Genomic DNA, 22,104 nt, shown 5'->3' on the forward strand with positions numbered 1-22,104 from the left:
GAGGTCACACTGCTACCACTGGGGTGCTAGCATCCTAAGGCAGCTCCTGATGCTGTATCACACTCCCACAGCTGTGTGAACTTGGCTACACTTGACCAGAAAGCCAAGTCTTCTCATCACCTTGCTGCTTTTCCCTTTTCCTAAAACCTGTGTTGCCTTCCCCGCCATCTCTTACTGCAGAAGGAGCGAGGGAAAGCTGTGTCACCTTGCTAAAATGATGCGCCTAATGCGCAGGCAGGTTTCTTTAAGGCTCCAGAGTGTGTTAAGAAGCTAATCCTACTGGGCACTGATGTTTCATGCCTGTAATCCTAGCTACTCAAGAGGCTCAGATTTGAGGACCGTGATTCAAAGCCAACCCAGTCAGGAAAGTTATGAGACTTATCTTCAACTAGCCAGCAAAATGCCAGAAATGACTGTATGACTCAAGTTGTAGAGCCTAGTCTTGAACACAATCACTCAGAGACAGCACCTAGGCCCTGAGTTCAAGCCCCAGGACCAACACAAACAAATAAAGAAGAAGAAGAAACCACACAATGGCCACACAGATAGTCCCTGCATTAGTATTCCAGCAAGATGTGCCCAGAGGCATGAAGAAGACCCCAGACCCAGAACCCCATGGCAGGCTTTCCACAAGGAGTGTCTGCAAGGTTCAGGATCTTGCTGACTGCTCGCATCTGTCTGTTGTAGCTGAAGAGGTGAGGAAGCTGAAGGCTCGCGTGGATGAGCTGGAGAAGATCAGAAATAACGTGCTGTATTTTGAGGAAAAGGTAGAAAGAAGCAGCAAGGACCGCCTCCAGGGTGTGGCACCTGGCATCGGAGTGGGTGACAGCAAAGCGGGGCTCGATGGCCTCAACCAAGAGGCACTGTGGTTATTCGTGCGGAACAAGCTAATGACGGAACAGGAAAATGGTAAGCTTGCCCACAGCCACCTGGCTTCGTGTGCCTCTCCTCCCATCTTCTCTTTCCTGAGAGGCAGGAGAACCAGGACGGGAATCCCATTTCACTGCTAGAGAAGCTGAGTCCTGAAGGGACGAATTGCTCAGGATCATAGAACAGCCCAATGTAGAATCTGATTCCTGGTGCTAGCTCCTGTGTCTCCCTGCCATCTGTGACCAACTCCTTTGTGTGTAAGGTTCATGCAAATTGTGACACTGACTCAGGATTTACTTTCTCCTGTAGGAAACCTCCGAGGAAGTCCTGGCCCTAAAGGTATTGTGATCATCTAAGTCCTTCCCTGGTCTCTGTCCTGAGGCTGGAAGTGAGGGTTCTAGGCACACTGGAAAACTTGTTCGTTCTCTCTCTTTCTCTCTCTCTCTCTCTCATGTTCTTTCTTTCCTTCTTTCTTTATCTCTTTCTGTTCTTTCTCTTTTTCTTCCTCCCTCTCTCCCTCCCTTCCTTCTTTCCTTCTTTCCTTCCTTCCTCTCTCTCTCTGTCTCTCTTTCTCTTTCTTTCTTTCTCTCTCTCCCTTCCTTCCTTCCTTCCTTTCTTTTTTTTTCTTTCTTTCTTTCTTTTCTTCCTTCCTTTCCATATGGCAGAAGGAGAAGGTGAACAACCTTATTGTCTACTGAGGAGCTGAGAATTGCTTTAGAGATTCTTAGCAGAAGGGACCCCGTGGCACGCCTGCGTACCCCGAGGGGACCCAGTGAGCTTGTCATATGGGCCACATGTCCTCACGTGGCTCTGGGTTCTCACCCAGTTTTCTTACCTCACAGTTTTCTTATCTTTCTGGTTTTAGGTGACATGGGGAGTCAAGGCCCGAAAGGTAAATATTCTGTAGACATTTGGCCTGCAATGTTGGGAAGGGCTGATGTTTGAAGCAAGCAGCCAGGGTCAGAAAACATACCTCACACTGAGCAAAGCACTCAGAGGGAAACCAAGGAGGTCTTCCATCCCATTGGCCCTCACTGGACAAGGACAGCTTTCTCTGATTCATCTGACTGGGGTGGGCAAGCTTCCATGTGTGGAGGAATTGCTGGAGGATTCTGGGCCCAGTCCCAAGCCTCTGATTCAGCAGGTGTGGATGGGGTCAGGGGTCTCCAGCCCTGGTTACCACAGGTGACTGTGACCAGGACTGCCCACTCCATACCGAGACTCACCTCTGTCCCAGCTCCACCTAGCTTCCCAAGACACCCGGGCGCAGGAGCCAGGATTCCTCCACTTGTTAGTCCTCCAGTTCTCTCCACTCTTTTGTCATGATTCCCTGACCACCTTCCTCATCCCCACACATACATCTGAATTGCTGCCCAAGCCCCTTTGTCCCAAGGCTCCAGTCTGCAGCCCACACCCCTCCCTCCGTTGCTCAGGTGGGGACTTATAACTCCAGTGCCCTACAACCTGGAGTAGTCAGGTGAAGTACAAGATTCTCAATTATATTTGAGTTGCAGATAAGCAGCACATTAACTTTTCTCCTGTGTATTTTACAAGATATATTTATAGTAAAAAATGTTATTGTGATTATCTGCAAACCCACTGTTAGTGGATATGCGTAGTTCTATTTGCTCACTCTGGCAGCCTTACCTGAATCCCATGGGCTCCCACAGGGAACTGAGCCAGGTCCTCTGGCTGACATCTCTCTTACCTTTGTTCCTGCAGGAGACCGAGGGCCCCCTGGGGTTATAGGTATGTAATCCCCTGCTGCTGGTTTGGGGTTCCCGCTTCTGGGGGATCTAGGAATTGAGGTCCTCTTGTGTATTTGCAGGTAACCCTGGGCCCCTGGGCCACCCTGGCCCTGAAGGACCAAAGGGCCAAAAAGGAAGCCTGGGTAAGAAGCCTGTTTTTCCCATTCATTTCTTCCCTTGCTGACTTATTCAATAAGCATTGAATGCGTGCTACGTGCCAAGCCCTGTTTTAGGAGAACAAGACAGAAGCGGCAGGGTTCCACCCCACAGTTGTGGACCTCACATTTGGTGGGGTAGAGACAGTAAGCATGACAATTAAGTGACATACGTACAGGGTGGGGAGGGATGTGAGACAGGAAATTCAGCCAGGTGGGACATGGGGCGTCAGTGTTCGTAGGGGTTAAATAGGAAATCGGGGAGCAAGACTTGAACAGAGAGGGAGCCAGGCACAAGACCTGGGGAAACATTCCAGACAGAGAGAGCAGCCACAGCTAGGAGCCCAAAAGCAAGTTCAAGGAGGAAGGTGGAACCTGGAGAGGCTGAAGGGATGGCCAAGGGAAGGATGCCAATCGTGGGACCTCAGAGTCACCCTAAGGATGCCAACTCTTACTTGGAGTGAGATGAGAAGCTATTGTAGTTTGGGACAGAGGTGGGATGTGATATACTCACATCTCCAAAAGGTCACCTTGGCTTCTGGGCTGAGTTGAGACTGCAGGGCCGAGGAGGAGTAGGGAACTAAAGAGGAGACTCCAGGCCAGTGTTCTGCCTGCAGCAAGGGGAGTTCTTGACTCCTGCAAGAGACCTCATCTACAATTGGCTACACCTGTCTTTAGGAGATCCCGGCATGGAAGGACCCATGGGCCAGAGAGGGCGAGAAGGCCCTATAGGACCTCCAGGTGTACCAGGGCCTCCTGGATTTGGTGAGAAAGGAGACAAAGGTAAGAAGCAATTCTTCACCAAGAAGGTTAACTCACTCCTTTCTTCCCTCCTCCCTCCCTTCCTCCATTCCTCCCTCCCTCCCTTCCTTCCTACCTACCTTTCTTCCCCCTTTTCTTCCTTTCATCTGCTGACTCAATACATCAGTAACATTGTGTGCTTACCTTGAGCTGGGATCTGTCGAGGCCCTATGGAGACACAATTAACAATGCTGTATGGGTCCAGGCACAGGGTTGTGGAACAGGCTGCAAGCCTTGGGACCTTGAGAATCGGTTCTAGAGAAATAGTCTTTCCATAGTGGGACAAGGCCATGGTAGAGAGCAAAGGGCAGGGAGGGTGGTGGCGTGGCGTGGTGGCATGCGGGCTTTCCAGGACCCTCTCAAAATGGCCCTTCCTCCATTTCTCCTCAGGCGCTGCTGGCAACGTGGGTCCTCAGGGCCCTCCTGGTGTTCCCGGTTCTGTGGGCCCCAAAGGTATGTCAAGTGCCCAAGAGGAAATCCCAGGAATGGGTCACAGAGAACAGGCCTTGAGGTGGCAGACAATACTAGCCTACTGCTTGCGGCCAGGGCAAGACGTAATATCCCCCAGAGTGTCTCCCCCACAAAAGAATCCCTAAGATCTAAGACTGCAGCCATCATTTTGACCCAGGAGTGGGGTTAAAGCCACATTTCCATCTCTCTTCTGTGGCCACGTTGTGTGGTCCCCGTGGGGGGATGATCACACAGGAAATCATGGATGATTTCCTCCACTGACTGAGGCCCAGAGGCACTCATTGAAAGTCTCAAGTCAGCACAGCCCAGAGAGAATGGACCCCTCCTCACAGCGTGATGCCCATCTGGTCACCACCCCTCCTGACCCCAGTCCCAACCAGAACATCTTCCTCTGGTCAGAAAGGAGCAAGGGCCTCCTACCCCACCCAGCCACAGCCTGCCTATGGAGGACACTGCATTGGGACCACTGCTGGCCCTCTGGTGTGGGGTCTTGGCAAATACCCACATGGTGTGAGCAACACTTACCCACCCAGCCCTCATCTAGAAGTGAACTCCCTCCCCGCCCCCTACCTGCCCTTCACCCTGGGCTCAGATGTCCATGGCCTGCACCTAACCTCTGATGATCATCTTGTCTTTCTTCTCAGGTTCCAGTGGCCCTCCTGGCCTGCAGGGTCCTCCAGGTCAGTGTGCTGCTTCTTGTAAATAGGTACCATTTCCAGGGACCACAAAAAGAATGTTAAAAGGAGAACCAGACGTTTTTTAAAGCAAGAGAAGCCGTATTTATAAAGAAAGCTTCCTAGAGACACAAAATCAACCCCATGCTGAATCTCCTGAGGTTGGGCTTGGGTGGTCCTGTCCAGTGGGTGGGTTGTATGGGGCCTGAGACCCACCCTCCCAGCAACTTCAGCAATAGGAAGTTTTCATCTTGCTCTTACCTAGCAAGTGCCTGCTTCTGTCTCATTCCCTAGGGGCCAAAAAAATCTTGTCCTGCTACCCTCAAAATCTTGAGTTGCAGCTTATGTCTCTCCTGAGGTTCTATCATATACTTTAAAAGCCAGGGCCTGGTGAGGGACAGGAACAAGGAACCTGGATCAGGATCATGTAGCAGTGACATGGGAGACAGGGAAAGCAGCCCTTGACTTTTACTCCAGGGTGTGTGTGCATCTGTGTGTCTGTGTCTGCGTGGTGAATGTGTGCACACCAGTGTTCATGTGTGTCTCTCCCTTGGGAGATGGGATGTTGATCCACCCATATGTTTTCCTCTGCTTGGCAGGCTCTATGGGTCTCCAAGGGCTTCGAGGCGAAGTGGGGCTCCCTGGTATCAAAGGTGAGCTGAGGGAAAGGTCTGGTAGGAAGGGGATGTCACGCTGTGAGGTCTGGGGGAGGAGGCTGGGTGTGGGGAGGACATGATTAGCAGGTAGCTAATAAGTGTAATTGGGGGATGAGTTCAGATACAGAAGACTGCCTTCTTCCGAGGTAGCCATTGACCCTTCTTGATCATCCTCTGCAAGGCTCCTAACATCAAGATGTCTGCTTCCTTTTCAGGTGACAAAGGGCTTATGGGACCACCAGGACCCAAAGGTATGTTGTTCCACTGTTGCTCAGTCCCCAGCACAGGCACCTAGGTGCCACTCTTGATGCAGGGTCTGAGGTCATATGTGACTCTGGCTCTTGGGCCCTGAGATTAAGAGGGAGTTGAGAGCTCATCCTTCTCTAGTCTCTCAGGGAAACTGAGGCACAAAGAGGCAATAAAGTACCAACATCACACGATCATTGTCGAGGGGACTCAGAATGAACATCCTGGGGTGTCTGTCCTCTGTTCTGGTTCTCCTTGTGCCCAGTACTCCCCACATGTGCCCTGCCAGGGGCTAGGGACCTGTTTGTGGATGGGACCTGCCCCCCCTAGAGATGGAATATGCTCCTCTGACTTTATCAGTGTATTGTGACGCCCAGGCACCCCTGTTACTTGGGGAGTATTGTTGTCCTTGCTACCAAATAACAGTACCTTTCCTCTCCCACATCTGTTTTAGGTGACCAGGGTGAGAAAGGACCCCGAGGTCTCACAGGTCAGTCCCTTCCATTCATGGCTTTCTAAAAACGTACCCATCACTGGAAGTGGGGAAAGTATGGAAAGATAAGACAGAATCTCTGTTTCAAGACTTTCAAGGAAAGCTGGGGACTGGTGGCTCACACCTGTCATCTTAGCTATTCAGGAGGCTGAGATCTGAACATCACAGTTAGAAACCAGCCCAGGCAGAGAAGTCCAAGAGATTCTCATCTACAATTAACCAGCCCAAAGCTAGAACTGAAAGAGTGGCTCAAGTAGCACAGCACCAACCTTGAGAGAAAAAAGAAAGCTAAAAGCAATTGAGTTCAAGCCCCGATACTGACAGACAAAAATACATAAAAGAAAGACCTTCAAGAAATGTGCCTAGAAGCAGCATACAGAAGTGAAAGTAAAGCCGAGAATGGAGTGAAGGAAGCATCAGAACACAAAGTCTAAACAACAACCATATTAGGTTGTTGTTTAGGATCAGAAAGAGCAGTTTTTAGCTGTCTTATATTCTTTAGGGAAATCAAGTTGAGAAAATTAATCAACAATTCCCAAGTAACAGAAACCTCACACCACACACCACGGCACCCACTCAGCCACTTCCTGAAAACTGGCATGATTTAAAAGAAAACTAGGAGTAATAATACTTTGCTGGGTAGCTTTCTGTTTCCAAGGAAACCATCTTCATACACATTCATCACAGGTGGTTCCTGGGACAGTCTACACCTGCTGCCTGGGAACTGGGGGAATGGGGACTCAGGTGGCTTTGGCCTCCAAACAAATCAGCATAGATCTCTTCCTGCTTGCTCCTCGGGGTAGAATGGGGAATGGGTTAAGGTTAGGGAGCTGAGTGCATGCTACTGCAATCAGAGCCCACTCTGGTCCTATGTCTTTTGCAGGCGAGCCTGGAGTGAGAGGATTGCCTGGGGCTGTGGGAGAGCCTGGAGTCAAAGGAGCAGTGGGTAAGTGGCTCAAAGGAGCAAATGCAGTGGTTCTGCCCATTGAGGTGGTCACTGTGGCCCTGGAGAAACCTCTCTTGTAGAGCTACCTCCCCTGAACTCTCCCCTGCCGAGCCCTGGACGGGTCTCCCTACAGCCCAGGGCTCATGAGCTATGGTTCTCTGAGGGGTTCTCACTGCTCTGGGGCGGACTTGGCAGGGCACTGGCCAGCCTGCCTGGCTTCTCCCTGCCCGTTGAGAACAGAAAAGGGTTGAGGTCTTTTGAGACCTCTCCCTGTAAGCTGCCACCCTTTGGGGAAAACATCACCAAGATGCCTGTCAGCCAGGCCTGGGGTCTTTTAAGTCCCAATGGGGGCTTGAGCCCCTCTCATTCATCTAACCAACTCTTAGTAAGCACTGAGCGTATACAGGATGAGTAAGGTTCTTGGCAAGTAAGACATTTAGCCCCTCAAGGGGACGCAAGGCTTGTAAAAGGGGGCATGAAAGGTATGAGGACATGGTTGAGGGAGAAATTCCTTCCCAAGGGAGAAAAGTGGCATTTTGGTTTCTTTTTTTTTTTTCTTTTTGCCAGTCCTTGGGCTTGAGTTAGCCCTCTACCACTTGAGCCACAGCACCACTTCCAGCCTTTTCTGTTTATGTGGTACTGAGGGCTTCATGCATGTGAGGCAAGCATTCTACCACGAAGCCACATTCCCAGCCCAAAGGTGGCATTTGGGGGATTCTTAAAATCTTAGGACAACTTTCAGCAGACAACCAGCTTGGTTAAGTGTCCGTGCAGAGACAGCAATGTGAGTAAAACACAGAGGTAGGTGAGAAGGAGCCATGGTCTCGTAAGGACCCTCCTTCAGGTAGAGGTTAGGATGCTGCCTAGGTCACAGGAGACAGAACCTGCGGGGCCTTGACTTCTCAGTCCTCAAGTAAATAAGTCAAATCTCAGGGACATCCAAGCTCTCATGGTGATGCAGCGTCCTGGGCTGTTCTCTGCCATCAAATAGACCACTGCTGGCTTAGAGAGGGGGCAGGGAGAAGGCTAGATCCAGAGGTGTCACCATAAAAGGTTCTCTCCTGCAGTTGAGGGCCACAGGAAGGGCATCATGGGCTCCCTACCTGGAAGTCTCTGTGCTCCAAGTAGCGGGAGTCACCAAAATTTCCCCAGGAGTAACTCATGAACTTTGCATTCTGCTTTCCCAGGCCCCGCTGGCCCCAACGGACAGCAAGGCCCAAGAGGTTGGTCACTGCTCTGCTTCCTGTGCTCTCGTTACCTGCTCACGCCTCCTACTCCCTGTCCTGCCCATGTCCCTGCATCCATGTCCTACCCGAGCCCCTCCATCAAACGAGGGACAAATGAGGCCCCTTCTTCCACCTGCCTACCTGCCAGCGAGTCACAGGCTCAGAAGGGCCGGCAGGTTAGGTGTTCTCATCAGTCATGCGTTCTGCAGGTGAACAAGGTCTGAAAGGAATACCTGGGACCCGTGGTCCTCCAGGACCTTCTGGAGACCCAGGAAAGCCAGGTAACAGGGCAGGAAGAAAGAGGCACAGCCCTCTTGAGGGTGTGGTACTACGGGGATGGCCCTCAAGTCCTCAACTCTTGCTCCTTGTCTCATTTTTGGCAGGTCTCACAGGACCCCAGGGACCTCAGGGTAAGTCATCAGGTCACCCCTAGCTGCCACCTCCCACTTCTTCGAAGGACAGGCACTTAGCCACACTTCTTCTTTCACCTGACACTGTCCTGTCCCCACTGAACTTCCCAGCAAACACAGACTCACTGTGAGTCTTGGAAGCACCATAAGAAGGAATAACAAAGGACAATCTAGAATGCCATCACGTCAAGCTATATGCTGATTCTATCTCTCTGTGCTCTGTCCAGGGAAGAGCCCCAAGCCTATGGGGGCCACTGCTGGCCAGGAGTCCTGTTAAGCCAACAGAGACCCACTGGCAAGGAGGGAGTAAGCATTCTCATTCTCATCCTGGATGGGCCAGCCTCTGTGCTAAAGCCCACCTTGCAATACCCATTTGGGTCTGAGAAATCATTATACAACCCACTCGCTCATTTCCTAAAGGAAATTAGACAAAGAGTTAGAAAGAAGCCAAGCAGCAGCGCCTCAAAATCTGGATGCCCAGTGACATCCTTGTGACACGTGGGGTAGGCAAGCACTGCTGCTCTGGACAAGCTGGCCCCGCCCCTAGTCTGCAAGGACAGGGGACCAGGGGAAGCTTTGCAAATGCCTGAGCACTCACAGCCCAGAGGGACTGAGACCTCAGACTCTGCCTGCCTCAACCCGGGCTGTGTGCCCCATTTCCCCCCCATTTCCCGAGAGGGACAGGGCTTAGATAAAATCCCCATCCCCAGAGGAGCTGGAAGCCAGACTGTGGGTCTCAGGGCTTCAGTGGGCCAGCTGGTGTGGCTCTGCTGAGTGACAGAGCCCTGGTTACTGCCCAAGGGCATGTGGAATGGCTGGACCTTAATTATCCTGACTGACTTGTGTTTGATCACATCAGGACTTCCTGGCAGCCCTGGCAGACCAGGGGCTCGAGGTAAGTGATTTTCCAGATAAAATATTCTTTCCAGTGGCCATGTGTGAAAGAGGGAGGGAGGGGTAGGAGGGAGGGTTTTCTCTGACCACAGCCTGGACCAACAGTGGCATCTAGTGGCTCGAGCAGAAGGCTGAGATGGGAAGCCCAGGGATCTGCGCTGAGAAACCAGGCCCTGGATTCTCAGCCTCTCCCTTCCCAAACCTAAGCCTCCATTTCATGGCTATAGGCCATGTGGCAGAAAGATGAAGGGCGCAGTATCCCCAAAGCTTCTCATCAGCTGATTTGCCTCTACTTCTAATGACAAGTTGGGCCAAGGATTTTGAGTTTTTTTTCCCAGGATAAATAAATATAACCCTAAAATGATACAAATATGGTGTTCATACTTCCCAAGGCCTATAGGTCTGTTCAGGGATCGTGCCTTCCATGAGGTTGTGTAGGTTTGTAGGAATCCTGTCCTTCTGTGACTTCCTGTCCAAGGGAACTTCAGACACTTCCCTGGACAAGATGCACAAGAAGGGACATCACCGGTTATTGGATTGTGTTCCAACAAAACAAACTCAAGCGCTTTCTCCTATCTTGACCACCTGGATTTGGAGAGCAGAGCTCATCACAGTCCATCCTTCCACTGTGTGATTTCACGGCTCACACAACTTCAGAAATAGAAAGAGTCTCCTAAAGGACCTCCAGTTGAGAGGCTTGTGGGAAGTGGTGCAGGGGGTCAAACCTAGACCCTCCTGCATGCTAGGCAAGCGCCCTACCGCTGAGCTACACCCCCAGCCTGAGGAGCTTTTCTACATGCAGTCCCACTCCCTTGTTCTCCCCAAGCCATCCACGGACTATCAGTGAAAGACACACCCCACGGTGGATGTGTCTGCAGACATATGAATTCTATACTCTCTTCTAGAAAGTCCAGCACCAGAGACACGTGGCAAAGAAGAGCTGTGAACCTCTGTATAACTCACGACTTCTCAGCTTACTAACTGTAGAACCTCTTTCATGCTGCCCAGCCCTCATGCCATCCCTGGGAACTAGAGCCCTCAGCAGTACTCTGGGACTCCCTCCCTCTGCCTCCTGTGCTTATCGCCGCTGTCCTTTGACCTTTGGGCAATTCTCAGGAAGAGACGAGGGCACAGGATGATTCTCTAGTCAGCCTCATTCTCTCCTCCCTGCAGGGTGCACATTCCCACCGTCTCCCATGAAGCCATTCTGGGAGAGAAGACAGATGCTCAGGCCCAAGAGATTGCATAAAGTACATCTTGCAGGCCCCCTTCAGTTTATTAAAATGCCTTCAGCCTGGGCTGGGAAGGTGGCTCAGTGGTAGAGTGCTTGCCTCGTGTGCATGAGGCCCTGGGTTCGATTCCTCAGCACCACATAAGCAGAAAAAGCCAGAAGTGGCGCTGTGGCTCAAGTGGTAGAGTGCTAGCCCTGAGCTGAGGGACAGCGCCCAGGCCCAGAGTTCAGGCCTCATGCCAGGAGGGGGGAAAAAAAAGCCTTCAGCCTGAAAATGAGAGGCCCCCAAGTGCCTCCAATGTAGTCAGAGAAGCCTTGAAAGTGACTTACTGAGCCACTAACTGATCCATCTGACCAGCTCTCCTCCTCATCCTCCCCTAGGTGAACCCGGGGCTCCAGGCAGAGTCCTGACTTCAGGTAGGCAAGCTGGGAGAGATGGTCCCTGTGCTGTCTGTGTGTAGCCCATGACCCGCATCTGCCTTGACAGCCTCCGAGAAGCACTAGTTGGCAGGAAGATGACTGGCTGGGATGTGGCTTTGGCTGTTGAGTCTGGATCAGCAGCTAGGACTAGGGGGAGTTAGAGACGAGGAGAGGCAGTGATGTTGTCCTGGCCAGCCTGTAACCCACTGGGGTTTCCAGGACCTCCAAGCAGGAAGAGTGGAGCTCAATATTCCATGTGCTTTGTGTTTTCAGGGGAATTATCCACAGTCACTGTCCCAGGACCTCCAGGACCTCCTGGTGCCATGGGACCCCCTGGACCTCCGGGGACTCCAGGTCAGTCCATTTTCTTGCTTTTCCCCAATAAACAGTAGGCTGTAGTTGTGCTGGACTATATCCAGCCATGTTTTCTCTGGTCTTAGAACTGAGGACAGGAAACAGGAGTAAGGAAGTTCTGGGAAAGCTTAGCCTTGTGCTCCTGGGCAGGAAGAGTGGTCTGTCATCCTGCCCCATGGCACAAGAAGCCAGCACCTCCCTCAGCATGTGCAGATAGGAAAGCCAGCAAAACAGGCCAATGACTTCCCAAAGTCACACAGCCAACTCACAACAGGACTCAGCCCCATTGCTCTGCCTCTAGAGCTTGTGACAGTCAGAATAAAAGGCCTTTGGATCCTTTGTTTCTTCTTAGAAAATGATCATGTGCATTCCAGACAACATATTGGTTAGGGTAATAAGTATCTCCCAAATCATCTAGCAACCTACAATGGTTTTAAAAAATATGAAAACTTTTGAGGGGAGTTGTAAAACCCTATAGTCATTATTTAAAGACACAAGACATCGAATGGTATGTGCTCTGTGGTTGAAGCTATATTCTTATAAGAGGTTAAAAAAAGTTGGAAGGAAATGAAATGCACACAAGTTAAAGAATTATAAACAAATATTTTCCCCTTTGTCCAAAATGCCCACGATGTGGCTAAATATTTTTAATCATTGCAACTATTTATGCTCAAAGGAAGTACTCGAGGTCACATGGTCAATGCAAGTAGGTAGCCTTTGCAGAGCTCCACTGAGAGTGTGATTTTCCCTAGAAGTGTGATTTTCTTTTCCTCACCCTTGTTTCTAGGCCCCGCTGGCCCCGCTGGTCTTCCAGGACAGCAAGGTAGGCAATGCATGGGAAGAACGTGGGCAGTGCTCCCAGACAGGACTTTCAGGCAGGGGTTGGGACCCTGTGCTGTAGGCAAAGGGAGAGATGGATGTTTCGGAAAGGGTGGGGTAAAGCTCTTCACCCGGGCCCTCCAAGGCCTCCATTTCCTGTTTCCTTTCCTGTTTCTGAGAGTGTTAGTGTCCTCAGGACAGACTGAGGTTCTGTGACCCATGGTCAAGGTTCAGTTGGGCTATTTTCATAGCCTCTTGCCTCTTCTGACCAGACCCTGATAATCATGCCCTGTCCCATAGTTTATCCAAGTATCAAAAAGCAATCAGAACCAGGCACTGATGGCTCAAGCCTGTAATCCTAGCTACTCAGGTGGCTGAGATCTGAGAATTGCAGTTCAAAGCAGCCTGAGTAGGAAAGTCCATGAGACTCTTGCCTCCAATTAACCACTCAGAAACTGGAAGTGGAGCTCAAAGTGATAGAGCACTAACCTTGAGCAAAAAAAGCTCAGGGATAGTGCCCGGGGCCTGAGTTCTAGCCCCATGACAGACCAAAAAAAAAAAGCAATCAGAGCCAGGCACTGCTGACTCACACCTGTAACCCTAGATACTCAGGAAATTGAGATCTGAGTATCACTGTTGGAAGCCAGCTTTGGTAAAGAAGTCTGATACTCTTATCTCCAATTAGCTAGCAAAAAGCTAGAAGTGGAGCTGTGGCCCAAGTGGTAAAGCACTGGCTAGCCTTGAGCAAAGACAGCTAAGGGACAGTGCTTAGGATCTGATGTGCGTGCACGCACATGCACACACACACACACACACACACACACACACAAATCAGGCTTACAGAAAACTGGCAAAAATCTTCCTAGGAAGTCTTCTGCCACAGTGGGGTCTACTGTCCAGACCCTGGCAGTGCTCCCCTTCATTTGACCCACCCTCCCTCTTCCAGCACCCCCTTTTCCAGACCTGCCTCAGCTGGGTGGTAGAAGGCTCTCAGCTAGGCTCTACTCCTAGCCCTGGGCCCTCTCCAAAGAGGAAGCCGGAGCCCATTGCTGCTGGCAGTGCTCAGCCTAACTCCACATGCACCCCACAGGTCCACGAGGCGAGCCAGGACTTACTGGTGACTCCTTCCTGAACAGTGGCAGCTCCATCTCTGAGATCCTCTCCACCCGTGAGTGCCTCCCTTGTCCGGGGCAGGTGGGAGCTGGCAGTGTACTCGGGCCTGGGCAGCTGCAGCAGTGAGGCAGCACCTAGTGTGAGGGTCACCAGTTCCCGCACATGGCCGTGGAAGCCGGGGAGAGCAGCAGGGTTGATCTGGATGGGAAGCTCAGTGGCCAGGATGGGACAGCTGTCAGAGAGGCTCTGAGGTTCCAAGATGACCTGGGTCACCTTGGAACTGGGCCATTTCCCACTTACAGCAAGCACAACCAATAGCAAGAATCTCAACTACAGGCCCAGGTTGAGAAGGCTGGCTCCTGTACTGTACTTTCTAGAGCCCTGATGGATCACTAGCTGGACCTCTTACTTGAATACATGGAATGCCAAATGGCTAAAATGGCTGCCAGTCCAAGCCAGGCTCTATTGTGTGCTCGAATTGTTGGGGGTTCAGCATTGGGTGACATTGCACTGAGTCTTCCCGACACTTCAGTTCACTGACCCTGATTTACCAAGGAGGAAATGGAGGCCAAGACAGCCTGAGAAGTTGCCCTAAGTCACCAGCTAGCTGTGCAGAAGCAAGGATTTTAATGCAGGCTGTCTGATAGGGAAGCCCATGCTTCTACCCATCATTCCATACCCATGAGCTGCCAGCAAATTTACAGCCCCATCTGCCGGGGGTGAGCACCATAGAAGATGGCGTCCTGGAGGGTCATAGCCCACAGCCTGGTCCCTGGGTGTGACTGTGGCCCAGAGTCTGAGGCTGACGATCCTGAAAGGTAAGAAGCATGGCAAAGATCAGCCTCGTCAAAGTCTCTGTCATTTCCTGTTTTCTTCTCTCTACAGAAGGCCTTGATTTACGAGGTCCCCCAGGCCCACCTGGGCCACGAGGTCCCCCAGGTAAGCATGTCAGGGACTTTGGTAGGTAGAGAATCTCAAGGCCAGGGGGTTCAAGGCACTTCGTGGAGAAGCCCAGATCCTGTTCTCAGAGGGTGAGTTCATATTTCCTCTTCCTCACTTTCTCTTGCAGGGCCCTCCATCCCAGGCCCACCAGGACCCCGAGGCCCACCAGGTGAGAGCAGAGCTCCGTGCTGCGGAGGGAGAAAAGGATACAGGAGGTGGGAGGCGCTGGGACCCAGAGCCTGGAATGGCTCTAAGGAAAGAGGTTTTTGCCTCCTCCTGGGCAGAGAGCTCCTGGCCCATCTCTTGGCATTAATGAGTCTCGGGGTTTCTCCTCTTAGGGGAAGGTGTGCCCGGCCCACCAGGCCCACCAGGATCTTTCCTGGCTGACTCAGGTAATGTTCACCACTTGGACCTAGCTCTGGCACGGGTGTCTGTCTTCTTTCTGACTGGTCCGTCTGTATAACCTTCCTGCTACTTGTTACATGGTGGGGGTGGGGGTTGGGGGGGAGCAGAATAAACCATGCCAATCCAAACACTCTGGTGGCCTGGCCTGAGGGAAGGAGCCAGCTCTGCCCTCGAGGAGTTTCCAGGATGAGTAGGCAGTGCTTGTCTGATAAAGTACGCAGGACATATGCCCAGGAGATGGCATGAGTGCTAGCAGTTAAGATCTTTGCACTCATCTATCATCTTCCACGATAGATCCCTCTACCCACCCATCCCTCCGTTCATCTGTCCTTCCATTCATCTCTCCATCCTTCCATCTTTTCATTCATTTGAATATTCAACTGTCCAGCCATCCAAATATCCAAACATTTATCTATAACACCATCCTTATAGCCAGCCAGCATCTGAGAAAATGTTGATTGAGCATCTACGGTATGCTAGGTGCTACTTCCTCAGAAACATTACACTCCAACTATCTCTTTCTTCTGCAGATGGCATCTTCTCTGGCCCCCCAGGCCCACCTGGCCCCCCAGGCCCTAAAGGAGACCAAGGTGAGAACAGAGTCTTGGGGATCCCAACAGCTGATATGTGTCCCCTGCTTACCACTGGGGGACCAGGCAAGCCCATCCCTGTCTCCATGGTCCCCATCTAGCCAAAATGTCTGGTTATAAGTATCTCACAGCTCTCTGCCTCCTTAACTTCAGCCCCCACCCCCACCCCCCAGGTCTCCAGGGACACCAAGGTACAGTAATGCTGACATTAGTCACAACCTGAGATAGGGCCAGGGCAGAAGGAGCTGACTGTCAAGGGCTTAATGGAAATGCATTTGGTCTTCATGAGCAAAAGTAGATCAGAGTGTCTCTGTGAATGGCTTAGTATGTATGCTTATTGTGCAGGTGTGCGTGTAATACAAGTGCGCGTGCAGTCCAGTGTAAGAGTGTATGTAGTGTGGGTATGTATGCCATGTCAGTATGTGTCCAGAGTTGGTGTGTGTGTGTGTGTGTGTGTGTGTGTGCAGGGCAGGTGTGTATACAATGTAGGTGATGAGTATGTGGCAGGCATTCCCCAAAGGAGGATATAGACTCAACTATCCATGCCCTGAGGATCCTCAGAAGGGGAGGAGAGAAAAGAGGAGGGGGAAGGAGGAAAGTGAGACTGAAAGTCCTTCTCCCCATCCCTCAGGTGAACAAGGCCTCCCAGGGCTCTCAATCTCCGGTAAGTGTAGAACCCCTGCCCAGCCCTGCTCCAGCCAGAGCCTCTCCCAGCCCTGGCTAACTGCACTGTGTGTGCTATTGATTTCTAGATTCTGGTTCTCTTGGATTCAACATGCAGGGACCCCCAGGCCCACCTGGCCCACAGGGACCCAAAGGTGACAAAGGTCAGTGAAGGATCCACTAACAAGCTGGTGAGGAATGAGTCTAGCCTGACCCCCGAAGCCCAGCCCTGAATGGAGTGCCTTGAGTGCTTATTTGTAAGACTTGGGCAAAAAGAAGAGGCAAAAGAAAGAATAGACTGCAGGGAGACAGGGACAAGGACCTGGAAAAATAGTCTCTGCCCAAAAGAACCTCATGGTAGCATTGTGAAAAGAAGACTAGGAGACATGGGACAATCGCTGAAGCACACACGTGTGTTGGGCCTGACCAGGGAAGGCTGCCTGTAAGAGGTGCACACAGGGCTACTTGGTTTGCATTGCAGGTGACGCTGGTGTCCTGGGAACTGCTAGCTTTTCCCGTGGTCCCTCTCGAGGTAAGAACTGAAGTTCTCCCCTCCTTCGAATGAGGATATTGATCTGTTCATTCTCTTGTCCATGACTCTATCCTTCTCCAAGAACTGGGGCTCATGTGCAGGTTAGCAGGAGGTTACAAGCTAGGGGGAAGGGAGGAAGGGCTCATGCATTTCTAAAGAGAACTAGCTAGGCCAGGGGTCCATGATGAGCGCAGAATGGACCCTGGCAACTCTGCACCGCCAGACAGGAGTGAGACTCAGCAAGGTGCTGAGCAGGTTGCTGTGGGCAAAGGGAGGCTTGGCCTGGACCAGCTCTTTTCCTCAAACTGCAGGTACAATGCCTGAGTCTGGGCCTAGGGTGGGGTAACTAACATGGGATGCTCTCTCTTCCCTACAGAAGAGTCATCAAACACCATGTACATCCAGGGCCCACCTGGCCCGCCAGGGCCTCCAGGGCTTCCAGGCTCCCTTGGTGCCTCTGGCCAAGATATTCAGCAATACATCTTGGAATACATGCAGAGTGAGTGGCCTAATTCCTCCAGCCTTGGCTCTAGGGTGGGTCAAAGGGGAAGAAAGGAAGAAGGGGACACAGGGAGGTGAGATTATGTTTGTGGGCATAAAGTAGGGGAGCTATCCATCTACTGATGCTGAGATTCCCCACCCCCCCCACCATAGAACATGGCCTACACCCCTGACCGCACACATAACCTCATCCTCACCCCACCTGGGGGCCATGTGTATACATATACTCACATATGTGTACCTCACCCCTATCTTCGTGGGGGGAAGGGCGGGCAATGATTCATTAAATGTTTGGTTGACTGGATTCCATGCCCTTAGGAACCATCTGACCCAGCACAGACTTCTGCCTCCATTTCTCCATCAATAACAAGGGAGTCTAAACAGGATGGAGCAGGTTTTAATCACATGCTCTGGGTTACCTCTAGGAGGACCCTTGGGCTCATCATCCCCTTGGGGACAGGCTTAACAGCTTCATTGCTTTGTTGGCAGGTGACAGATTTAGGTCTTATCTATCTGGGGTTCAGGGTCCTGCAGGCCCCCCAGGGCCCCCAGGGCCTGTCACCACCATCACAGGCGAGACCTTCGACTATTCACAGCTGGCAAGCCACGTCTTGAGCTACTTGCAGAGTAAGCCCGCCCCACACCCTGTCCCTCTGCCTTTTCTTCCTTTTAAGGGGCCACTCTTGTTCCCAGAGCCTCAGCTCTCCATTCGCTGTTTGCTCTGCCCTTCTCCTGGATATAACTTTCAATTCCGCACTCACTATGGTTCGCTTGGATTGGTTCAGGCAGAGAAGGGAGGCCCTGCCTCCAGTTGACCAATGTGTCCTCCTCACCCCAATTACTGGTCCCTCTCTGTTTATGAAGAGATCCTTCTGCTTCGCAGAATCTGGTGGGAGTTAACTAAAGCATATTCTACAAAATAAATTGCATTTATAACCAAAATAACAACAACAGCTTTGGCCCTTTCCCTGTTTCTAACAAGCCTATAGTATCCCATTCATTCATTTCCCTCAAAAAGGAGCGACTCGCTAATGGGTCTTTCAGACTGGTTGCCAAGGATCTGCTCCAGCACCAGGGAGGTAACATGAGGTCTTCTAACCACAGGTTCGGGCTTCAGCCTGTCCTTGTCATCCATTTCCTCTGAAGACATCCTGGCTGTGCTGCAGCGTGAGTCACTTGTGGGCTGAGGCCGGGACTTCCTCACCTCGCTTGTCAGGACCACTGTGTCCTCAGCCACGCTTTTGGAGGGCTGTGAACCTGAATCAGTTCTTTGGGACAAGGAATCAGGATCTCCTTGCTCTGCCTTACTCCCTGACTCACAAATGAACAGGAAAGAGGACACTCTGCTGTCCCCGGGTTGCAAGCAAGCAGTGCTGCAAGCACCTTCTGGAAGTTTGGTGATTGCCACTGGCCAGAATGGGCCTGAGAACAGGAAAACCAGTTATTAGGGGGAGTCCGTCCGTGCAGGGGACCAGGCAGTGGCTGGGCAGTGTGGGGAGCTCTTGAGGCTGGATCTATACTGGTGCATCCTCTGTTTTCCAGGGGATGAGGTGCGGCAGTACCTGCGGCAGTTCCTGATGGGTCCTCGGGGTCCCCCAGGGCCACCAGGAGTCGGTGGCGATGGATCCCTCCAGCCGTTGGACTATGCAGAGCTGAGTAACCGTGTTCTCAGCTACATGTCAAGTGAGCAGCTGCCTTCCCTTCCTGCCCCAGGTGGTAGCGAGGTCCTAACGAAGCTGGGATGAGGCCCTTCATCTCCAAGTTAGCCACACTGCTCTTTTCCTGCCTAATTGCCCCCACCCTAGCAAAGGGAGGGCCCTAGAGCGGCTGAAACCTGGGGCCCCGGCGCAGATCCAAGAACACAGCTGGAGAAGTCAAGCTTCCCGGGCATGGTCTTGTGAGGGGTTTGTGCACGTGCACATGCGTGCGCACACACACACACACACACACACACACTCGAGAACACCTGCATTGACAGCAGTGTTGACCTGTGCTCCTCTCAGCCCCCTCCTCCCCCACGGCCATTGCCTGGGACTGCATGATCCCACTCTTCTTTGCCTCTTTTCCTGCCACCCCCTCTTTCCTGCCTCAGATTCCACTGCTGTCTAGACTACTAGGTCTGACTTCCTCTCGGACAGGGGTTTCACATCCTCTCTCCCCTGCCTAATGGGAGTGCATCACAACCTGGACCTTTGTTCCCCCAGGTACTGGCATCAGCCTTGGGGTTCCTGGCCCCCCAGGTCCTCCCGGCTTGCCAGGAACAAGCTATGAGGAGCTCCTCTCTTTGCTCCGAGGTAAGGCCAAGCAGGGGCATCTGTCCAGATGGTTTGGAACAAAGCAGAGCCCTCAGCTCAGGCAGCGGCTGACTCCTTGCTCTCCTTCGTGTCTCAGGGTCTGAATACAGAGGCATCATTGGACCCCCAGGCCCCCCTGGGCCACCTGGGATCCCAGGCAATGCGTGGTCTAGCATCAGCGTGGAGGACCTCTCATCTTACTTACACAGTGAGGCATTGTGGAGCCCGATGGGGAGGGTAGAGGACATAGCCATAGAGTACTAATCCATTTGCCAATCACCAAGAAGTCCTAGAACAAGTACAGGGCTACAAGTACAGGGCTAGGGCTGAGGCCCTGGAGAAGGACCTCAACCTTGCAAGTGAACAAGAGCCTCCCCCCTCCCCCAACACTGCAGTCCTTGGAGGACTCACTCAGGGCCAACCTCAGCATGCCAGTGCCCATTCTTGGTGAAGGGCTAAGAAGGGGCTGGATCTGGACGAGTTGGGATGGCTCAATTGGAACAGTCACTCCTAGAAGATGCCAGAAAGAGGGCTGTTCTAGGCCTGTTGTTACCATCCCCATATCCAGGAGGCCCAGCTATGTCCCCCTTCCCATGCCCCGTCCAGGAGTGGCCCAAGGCAGGTTCTGAGGCCTGGCTGAGAACTCAGCTTTCTCCACATAAGACCTGAACACATCTCTTTCCCTTCTCTCCCATTCAGCTGCGGGCTTGTCATTCATCCCAGGCCCCCCAGGCCCTCCTGGGCCCCCTGGTCCTCGAGGGCCCCAGGGTGTTTCAGGAGCTCTGACCAACTATGCAGCTGAAAACAGCGACAACTTCCGCAGTGAGCTGATCGGCTACCTCACAAGTAGGTGCCCCTGAGGTTGGGGTCCCCCACCCCTCTCCCAAGACCTTACTTGTCCCCATAAGTAGGGGAGCAGGTGCTTAAAAGAGTCTGGAAGCCAGGCGCGGGTGGCTCATGCCTATAATCCTAGCTAATCAGGAGGCTGAGATCTGAGGATAGCAGTTCAAAGCCAGCCTGGGCAGGAAAGTCTGTGAGACTCTTACTCCAATTAACTACCAGAAAACCAGAAGGAGGGCTGCGTCTCAAGTGGTAGAGTGCTCACCTTGAACTGAAGAGCTTAGGGACAGCGCCCAGACCCAGAGTCCAAGCCCCACAACCAACCCCCCCAGTCCCCACAAAAAAGGAGCCTGGAAGGCAATCGTATGAGAGCCCCCGGTCAGGGTAAGCCTAGTTTCCTTCCTTGCCAGCGTCCTCCTGGTCATGTCAGAGACCCTGAAGTTGATTTCTGGTCACTGAGGCCCTAGGAGAGATCCTCTAGCTCCTAAGTCTTTCTGTCCACCAACATCTGGGCTTCTGCTCAAGCAACTTCCCGCCCTGCAGGTCCTGATGTGCGCAGCTTCATCGTGGGTCCCCCAGGTCCACCCGGGCCCCAGGGGCCACCTGGAGACAGCCGCCTAGCATCACGGGAAGACGCCTATGGTTGGGGGAGCAGCTCCTCCGTCAGACGGGGTGGCTCCTACAGTTCATTGGGTGGAGCCAACGGAGGCTCCCTAGGTGAAGGTGGAGCCTTTGGTGCTGGAGATGGAGGTCCATATGGCACGGACATCAGTCCAGGAGGAGGCTATGGGGCCGGCTTCACTGGAGACCTGGACTACAATGAGCTGGCTGTTAGAGTGTCGGAGAGCTTGCAGCGTACGTACACACATAGGCCTTGATGAGGCTCTTGGCATAGAGGCCCATCCTAATTCCCAGGCATTTCCGTGCAATGGGCCTCACCCAGTATTGGAAGCTAAACTGCGGGGAACAGAGCACACTGGGGTCCTAGTTCTTATTTTCCCCAACACCTAACTTACTCTGGTTCTCAGAAGATCCCTCTGACCACCATGTCTTTCTAGTGGGGCTCAAGGCAAGTTAGCCAAGAGGTCCTTCCTCTCTGTAGGTATGAGCACAGTCATGCAGTCCAAGGGCCTTGGAAGAATGCCCACAGCTCATGGTGGCCTGTGCCAGATGCCCAGCGGAACAGAGAGGGAGTCTTCAGGACTTCCGCCTTTGTGGCAGCTTTGTCTAGTTTAACTTTGGGAGTATTCCTTCTGCCGATGACAGCACTGAGTAACCCCTGCCCCTGGGCCTCCACTCTGGTGTTTTGCAGGTCAGGGTCTGCTGCAAGGGCTGGCCTACACCGTCCAGGGCCCGCCCGGCCAGCCTGGGCCCCAGGGTCCCCCTGGCATCAGCAAGGTGTTCTCTGCCTACAGCAATGTGACGGAAGACCTCATGAATTTCTTCCGAAGTAAGCACATCCCCATTGCTTTCCAGGCACCCAGCCTGCTCCATAACCACTGACTCGTTAAAAGACTGTGTGTATTGGAGGTACAGAAAATCTCCATCAAGTCCGCTTTGTTCCCTCTTAAAAATCCATCACTATCTGGTAACTTTGAACCCATCACTCAGTCTCTCAAGCTTCAGGTGATCTCCAGTCTAAGGCCAGTTTTTTGGTTGTTTTCCCCTTCTTGCAGCCTATGGAGCTATTCCAGGACCACCAGGGCAGAAGGGAGAAGTGGGCACACCAGGACCTAGAGGTAAGCGGCAGCAGGGAAACAGCTACCAGGACTCTACGAAAGGACAACCTCTTGCTGAGAAGCAGCCCCTT

General features: G+C 52.4%; 1 protein-coding gene across 1 annotated transcript in view; it reads left to right on the forward strand.

The window, feature by feature from the left end:
* Col17a1 (collagen type XVII alpha 1 chain) overlaps positions 1-22,104 on the forward strand; it is a 46,068-nt gene that overhangs the window by 22,026 nt on the left and 1,938 nt on the right. The window contains exons 17-53 of the mRNA XM_042689408.1: positions 688-909; positions 1,180-1,209; positions 1,736-1,762; positions 2,593-2,619; positions 2,699-2,761; positions 3,452-3,556; positions 3,965-4,027; positions 4,690-4,725; positions 5,319-5,372; positions 5,591-5,626; positions 6,076-6,111; positions 6,998-7,060; positions 8,248-8,283; positions 8,496-8,567; positions 8,670-8,696; positions 9,556-9,591; positions 11,203-11,238; positions 11,515-11,595; positions 12,383-12,418; positions 13,505-13,582; positions 14,413-14,466; positions 14,597-14,638; positions 14,808-14,861; positions 15,405-15,464; positions 16,096-16,128; positions 16,217-16,291; positions 16,609-16,659; positions 17,036-17,158; positions 17,650-17,787; positions 18,265-18,327; positions 18,703-18,843; positions 19,365-19,454; positions 19,552-19,662; positions 20,154-20,300; positions 20,838-21,149; positions 21,607-21,744; positions 21,971-22,033. Coding sequence (XP_042545342.1) covers positions 688-909; positions 1,180-1,209; positions 1,736-1,762; positions 2,593-2,619; positions 2,699-2,761; positions 3,452-3,556; positions 3,965-4,027; positions 4,690-4,725; positions 5,319-5,372; positions 5,591-5,626; positions 6,076-6,111; positions 6,998-7,060; positions 8,248-8,283; positions 8,496-8,567; positions 8,670-8,696; positions 9,556-9,591; positions 11,203-11,238; positions 11,515-11,595; positions 12,383-12,418; positions 13,505-13,582; positions 14,413-14,466; positions 14,597-14,638; positions 14,808-14,861; positions 15,405-15,464; positions 16,096-16,128; positions 16,217-16,291; positions 16,609-16,659; positions 17,036-17,158; positions 17,650-17,787; positions 18,265-18,327; positions 18,703-18,843; positions 19,365-19,454; positions 19,552-19,662; positions 20,154-20,300; positions 20,838-21,149; positions 21,607-21,744; positions 21,971-22,033 — 2,859 coding nt within the window. The remainder of the gene's footprint in view (positions 1-687; positions 910-1,179; positions 1,210-1,735; positions 1,763-2,592; positions 2,620-2,698; positions 2,762-3,451; positions 3,557-3,964; positions 4,028-4,689; positions 4,726-5,318; positions 5,373-5,590; positions 5,627-6,075; positions 6,112-6,997; positions 7,061-8,247; positions 8,284-8,495; positions 8,568-8,669; positions 8,697-9,555; positions 9,592-11,202; positions 11,239-11,514; positions 11,596-12,382; positions 12,419-13,504; positions 13,583-14,412; positions 14,467-14,596; positions 14,639-14,807; positions 14,862-15,404; positions 15,465-16,095; positions 16,129-16,216; positions 16,292-16,608; positions 16,660-17,035; positions 17,159-17,649; positions 17,788-18,264; positions 18,328-18,702; positions 18,844-19,364; positions 19,455-19,551; positions 19,663-20,153; positions 20,301-20,837; positions 21,150-21,606; positions 21,745-21,970; positions 22,034-22,104) is intronic.

This window comes from Dipodomys spectabilis, unplaced genomic scaffold, assembly GCF_019054845.1.
Source record: "Dipodomys spectabilis isolate Male_0828 unplaced genomic scaffold, ASM1905484v1 ptg000125l, whole genome shotgun sequence".
Lineage (NCBI taxonomy): Eukaryota > Metazoa > Chordata > Mammalia > Rodentia > Heteromyidae > Dipodomys > Dipodomys spectabilis.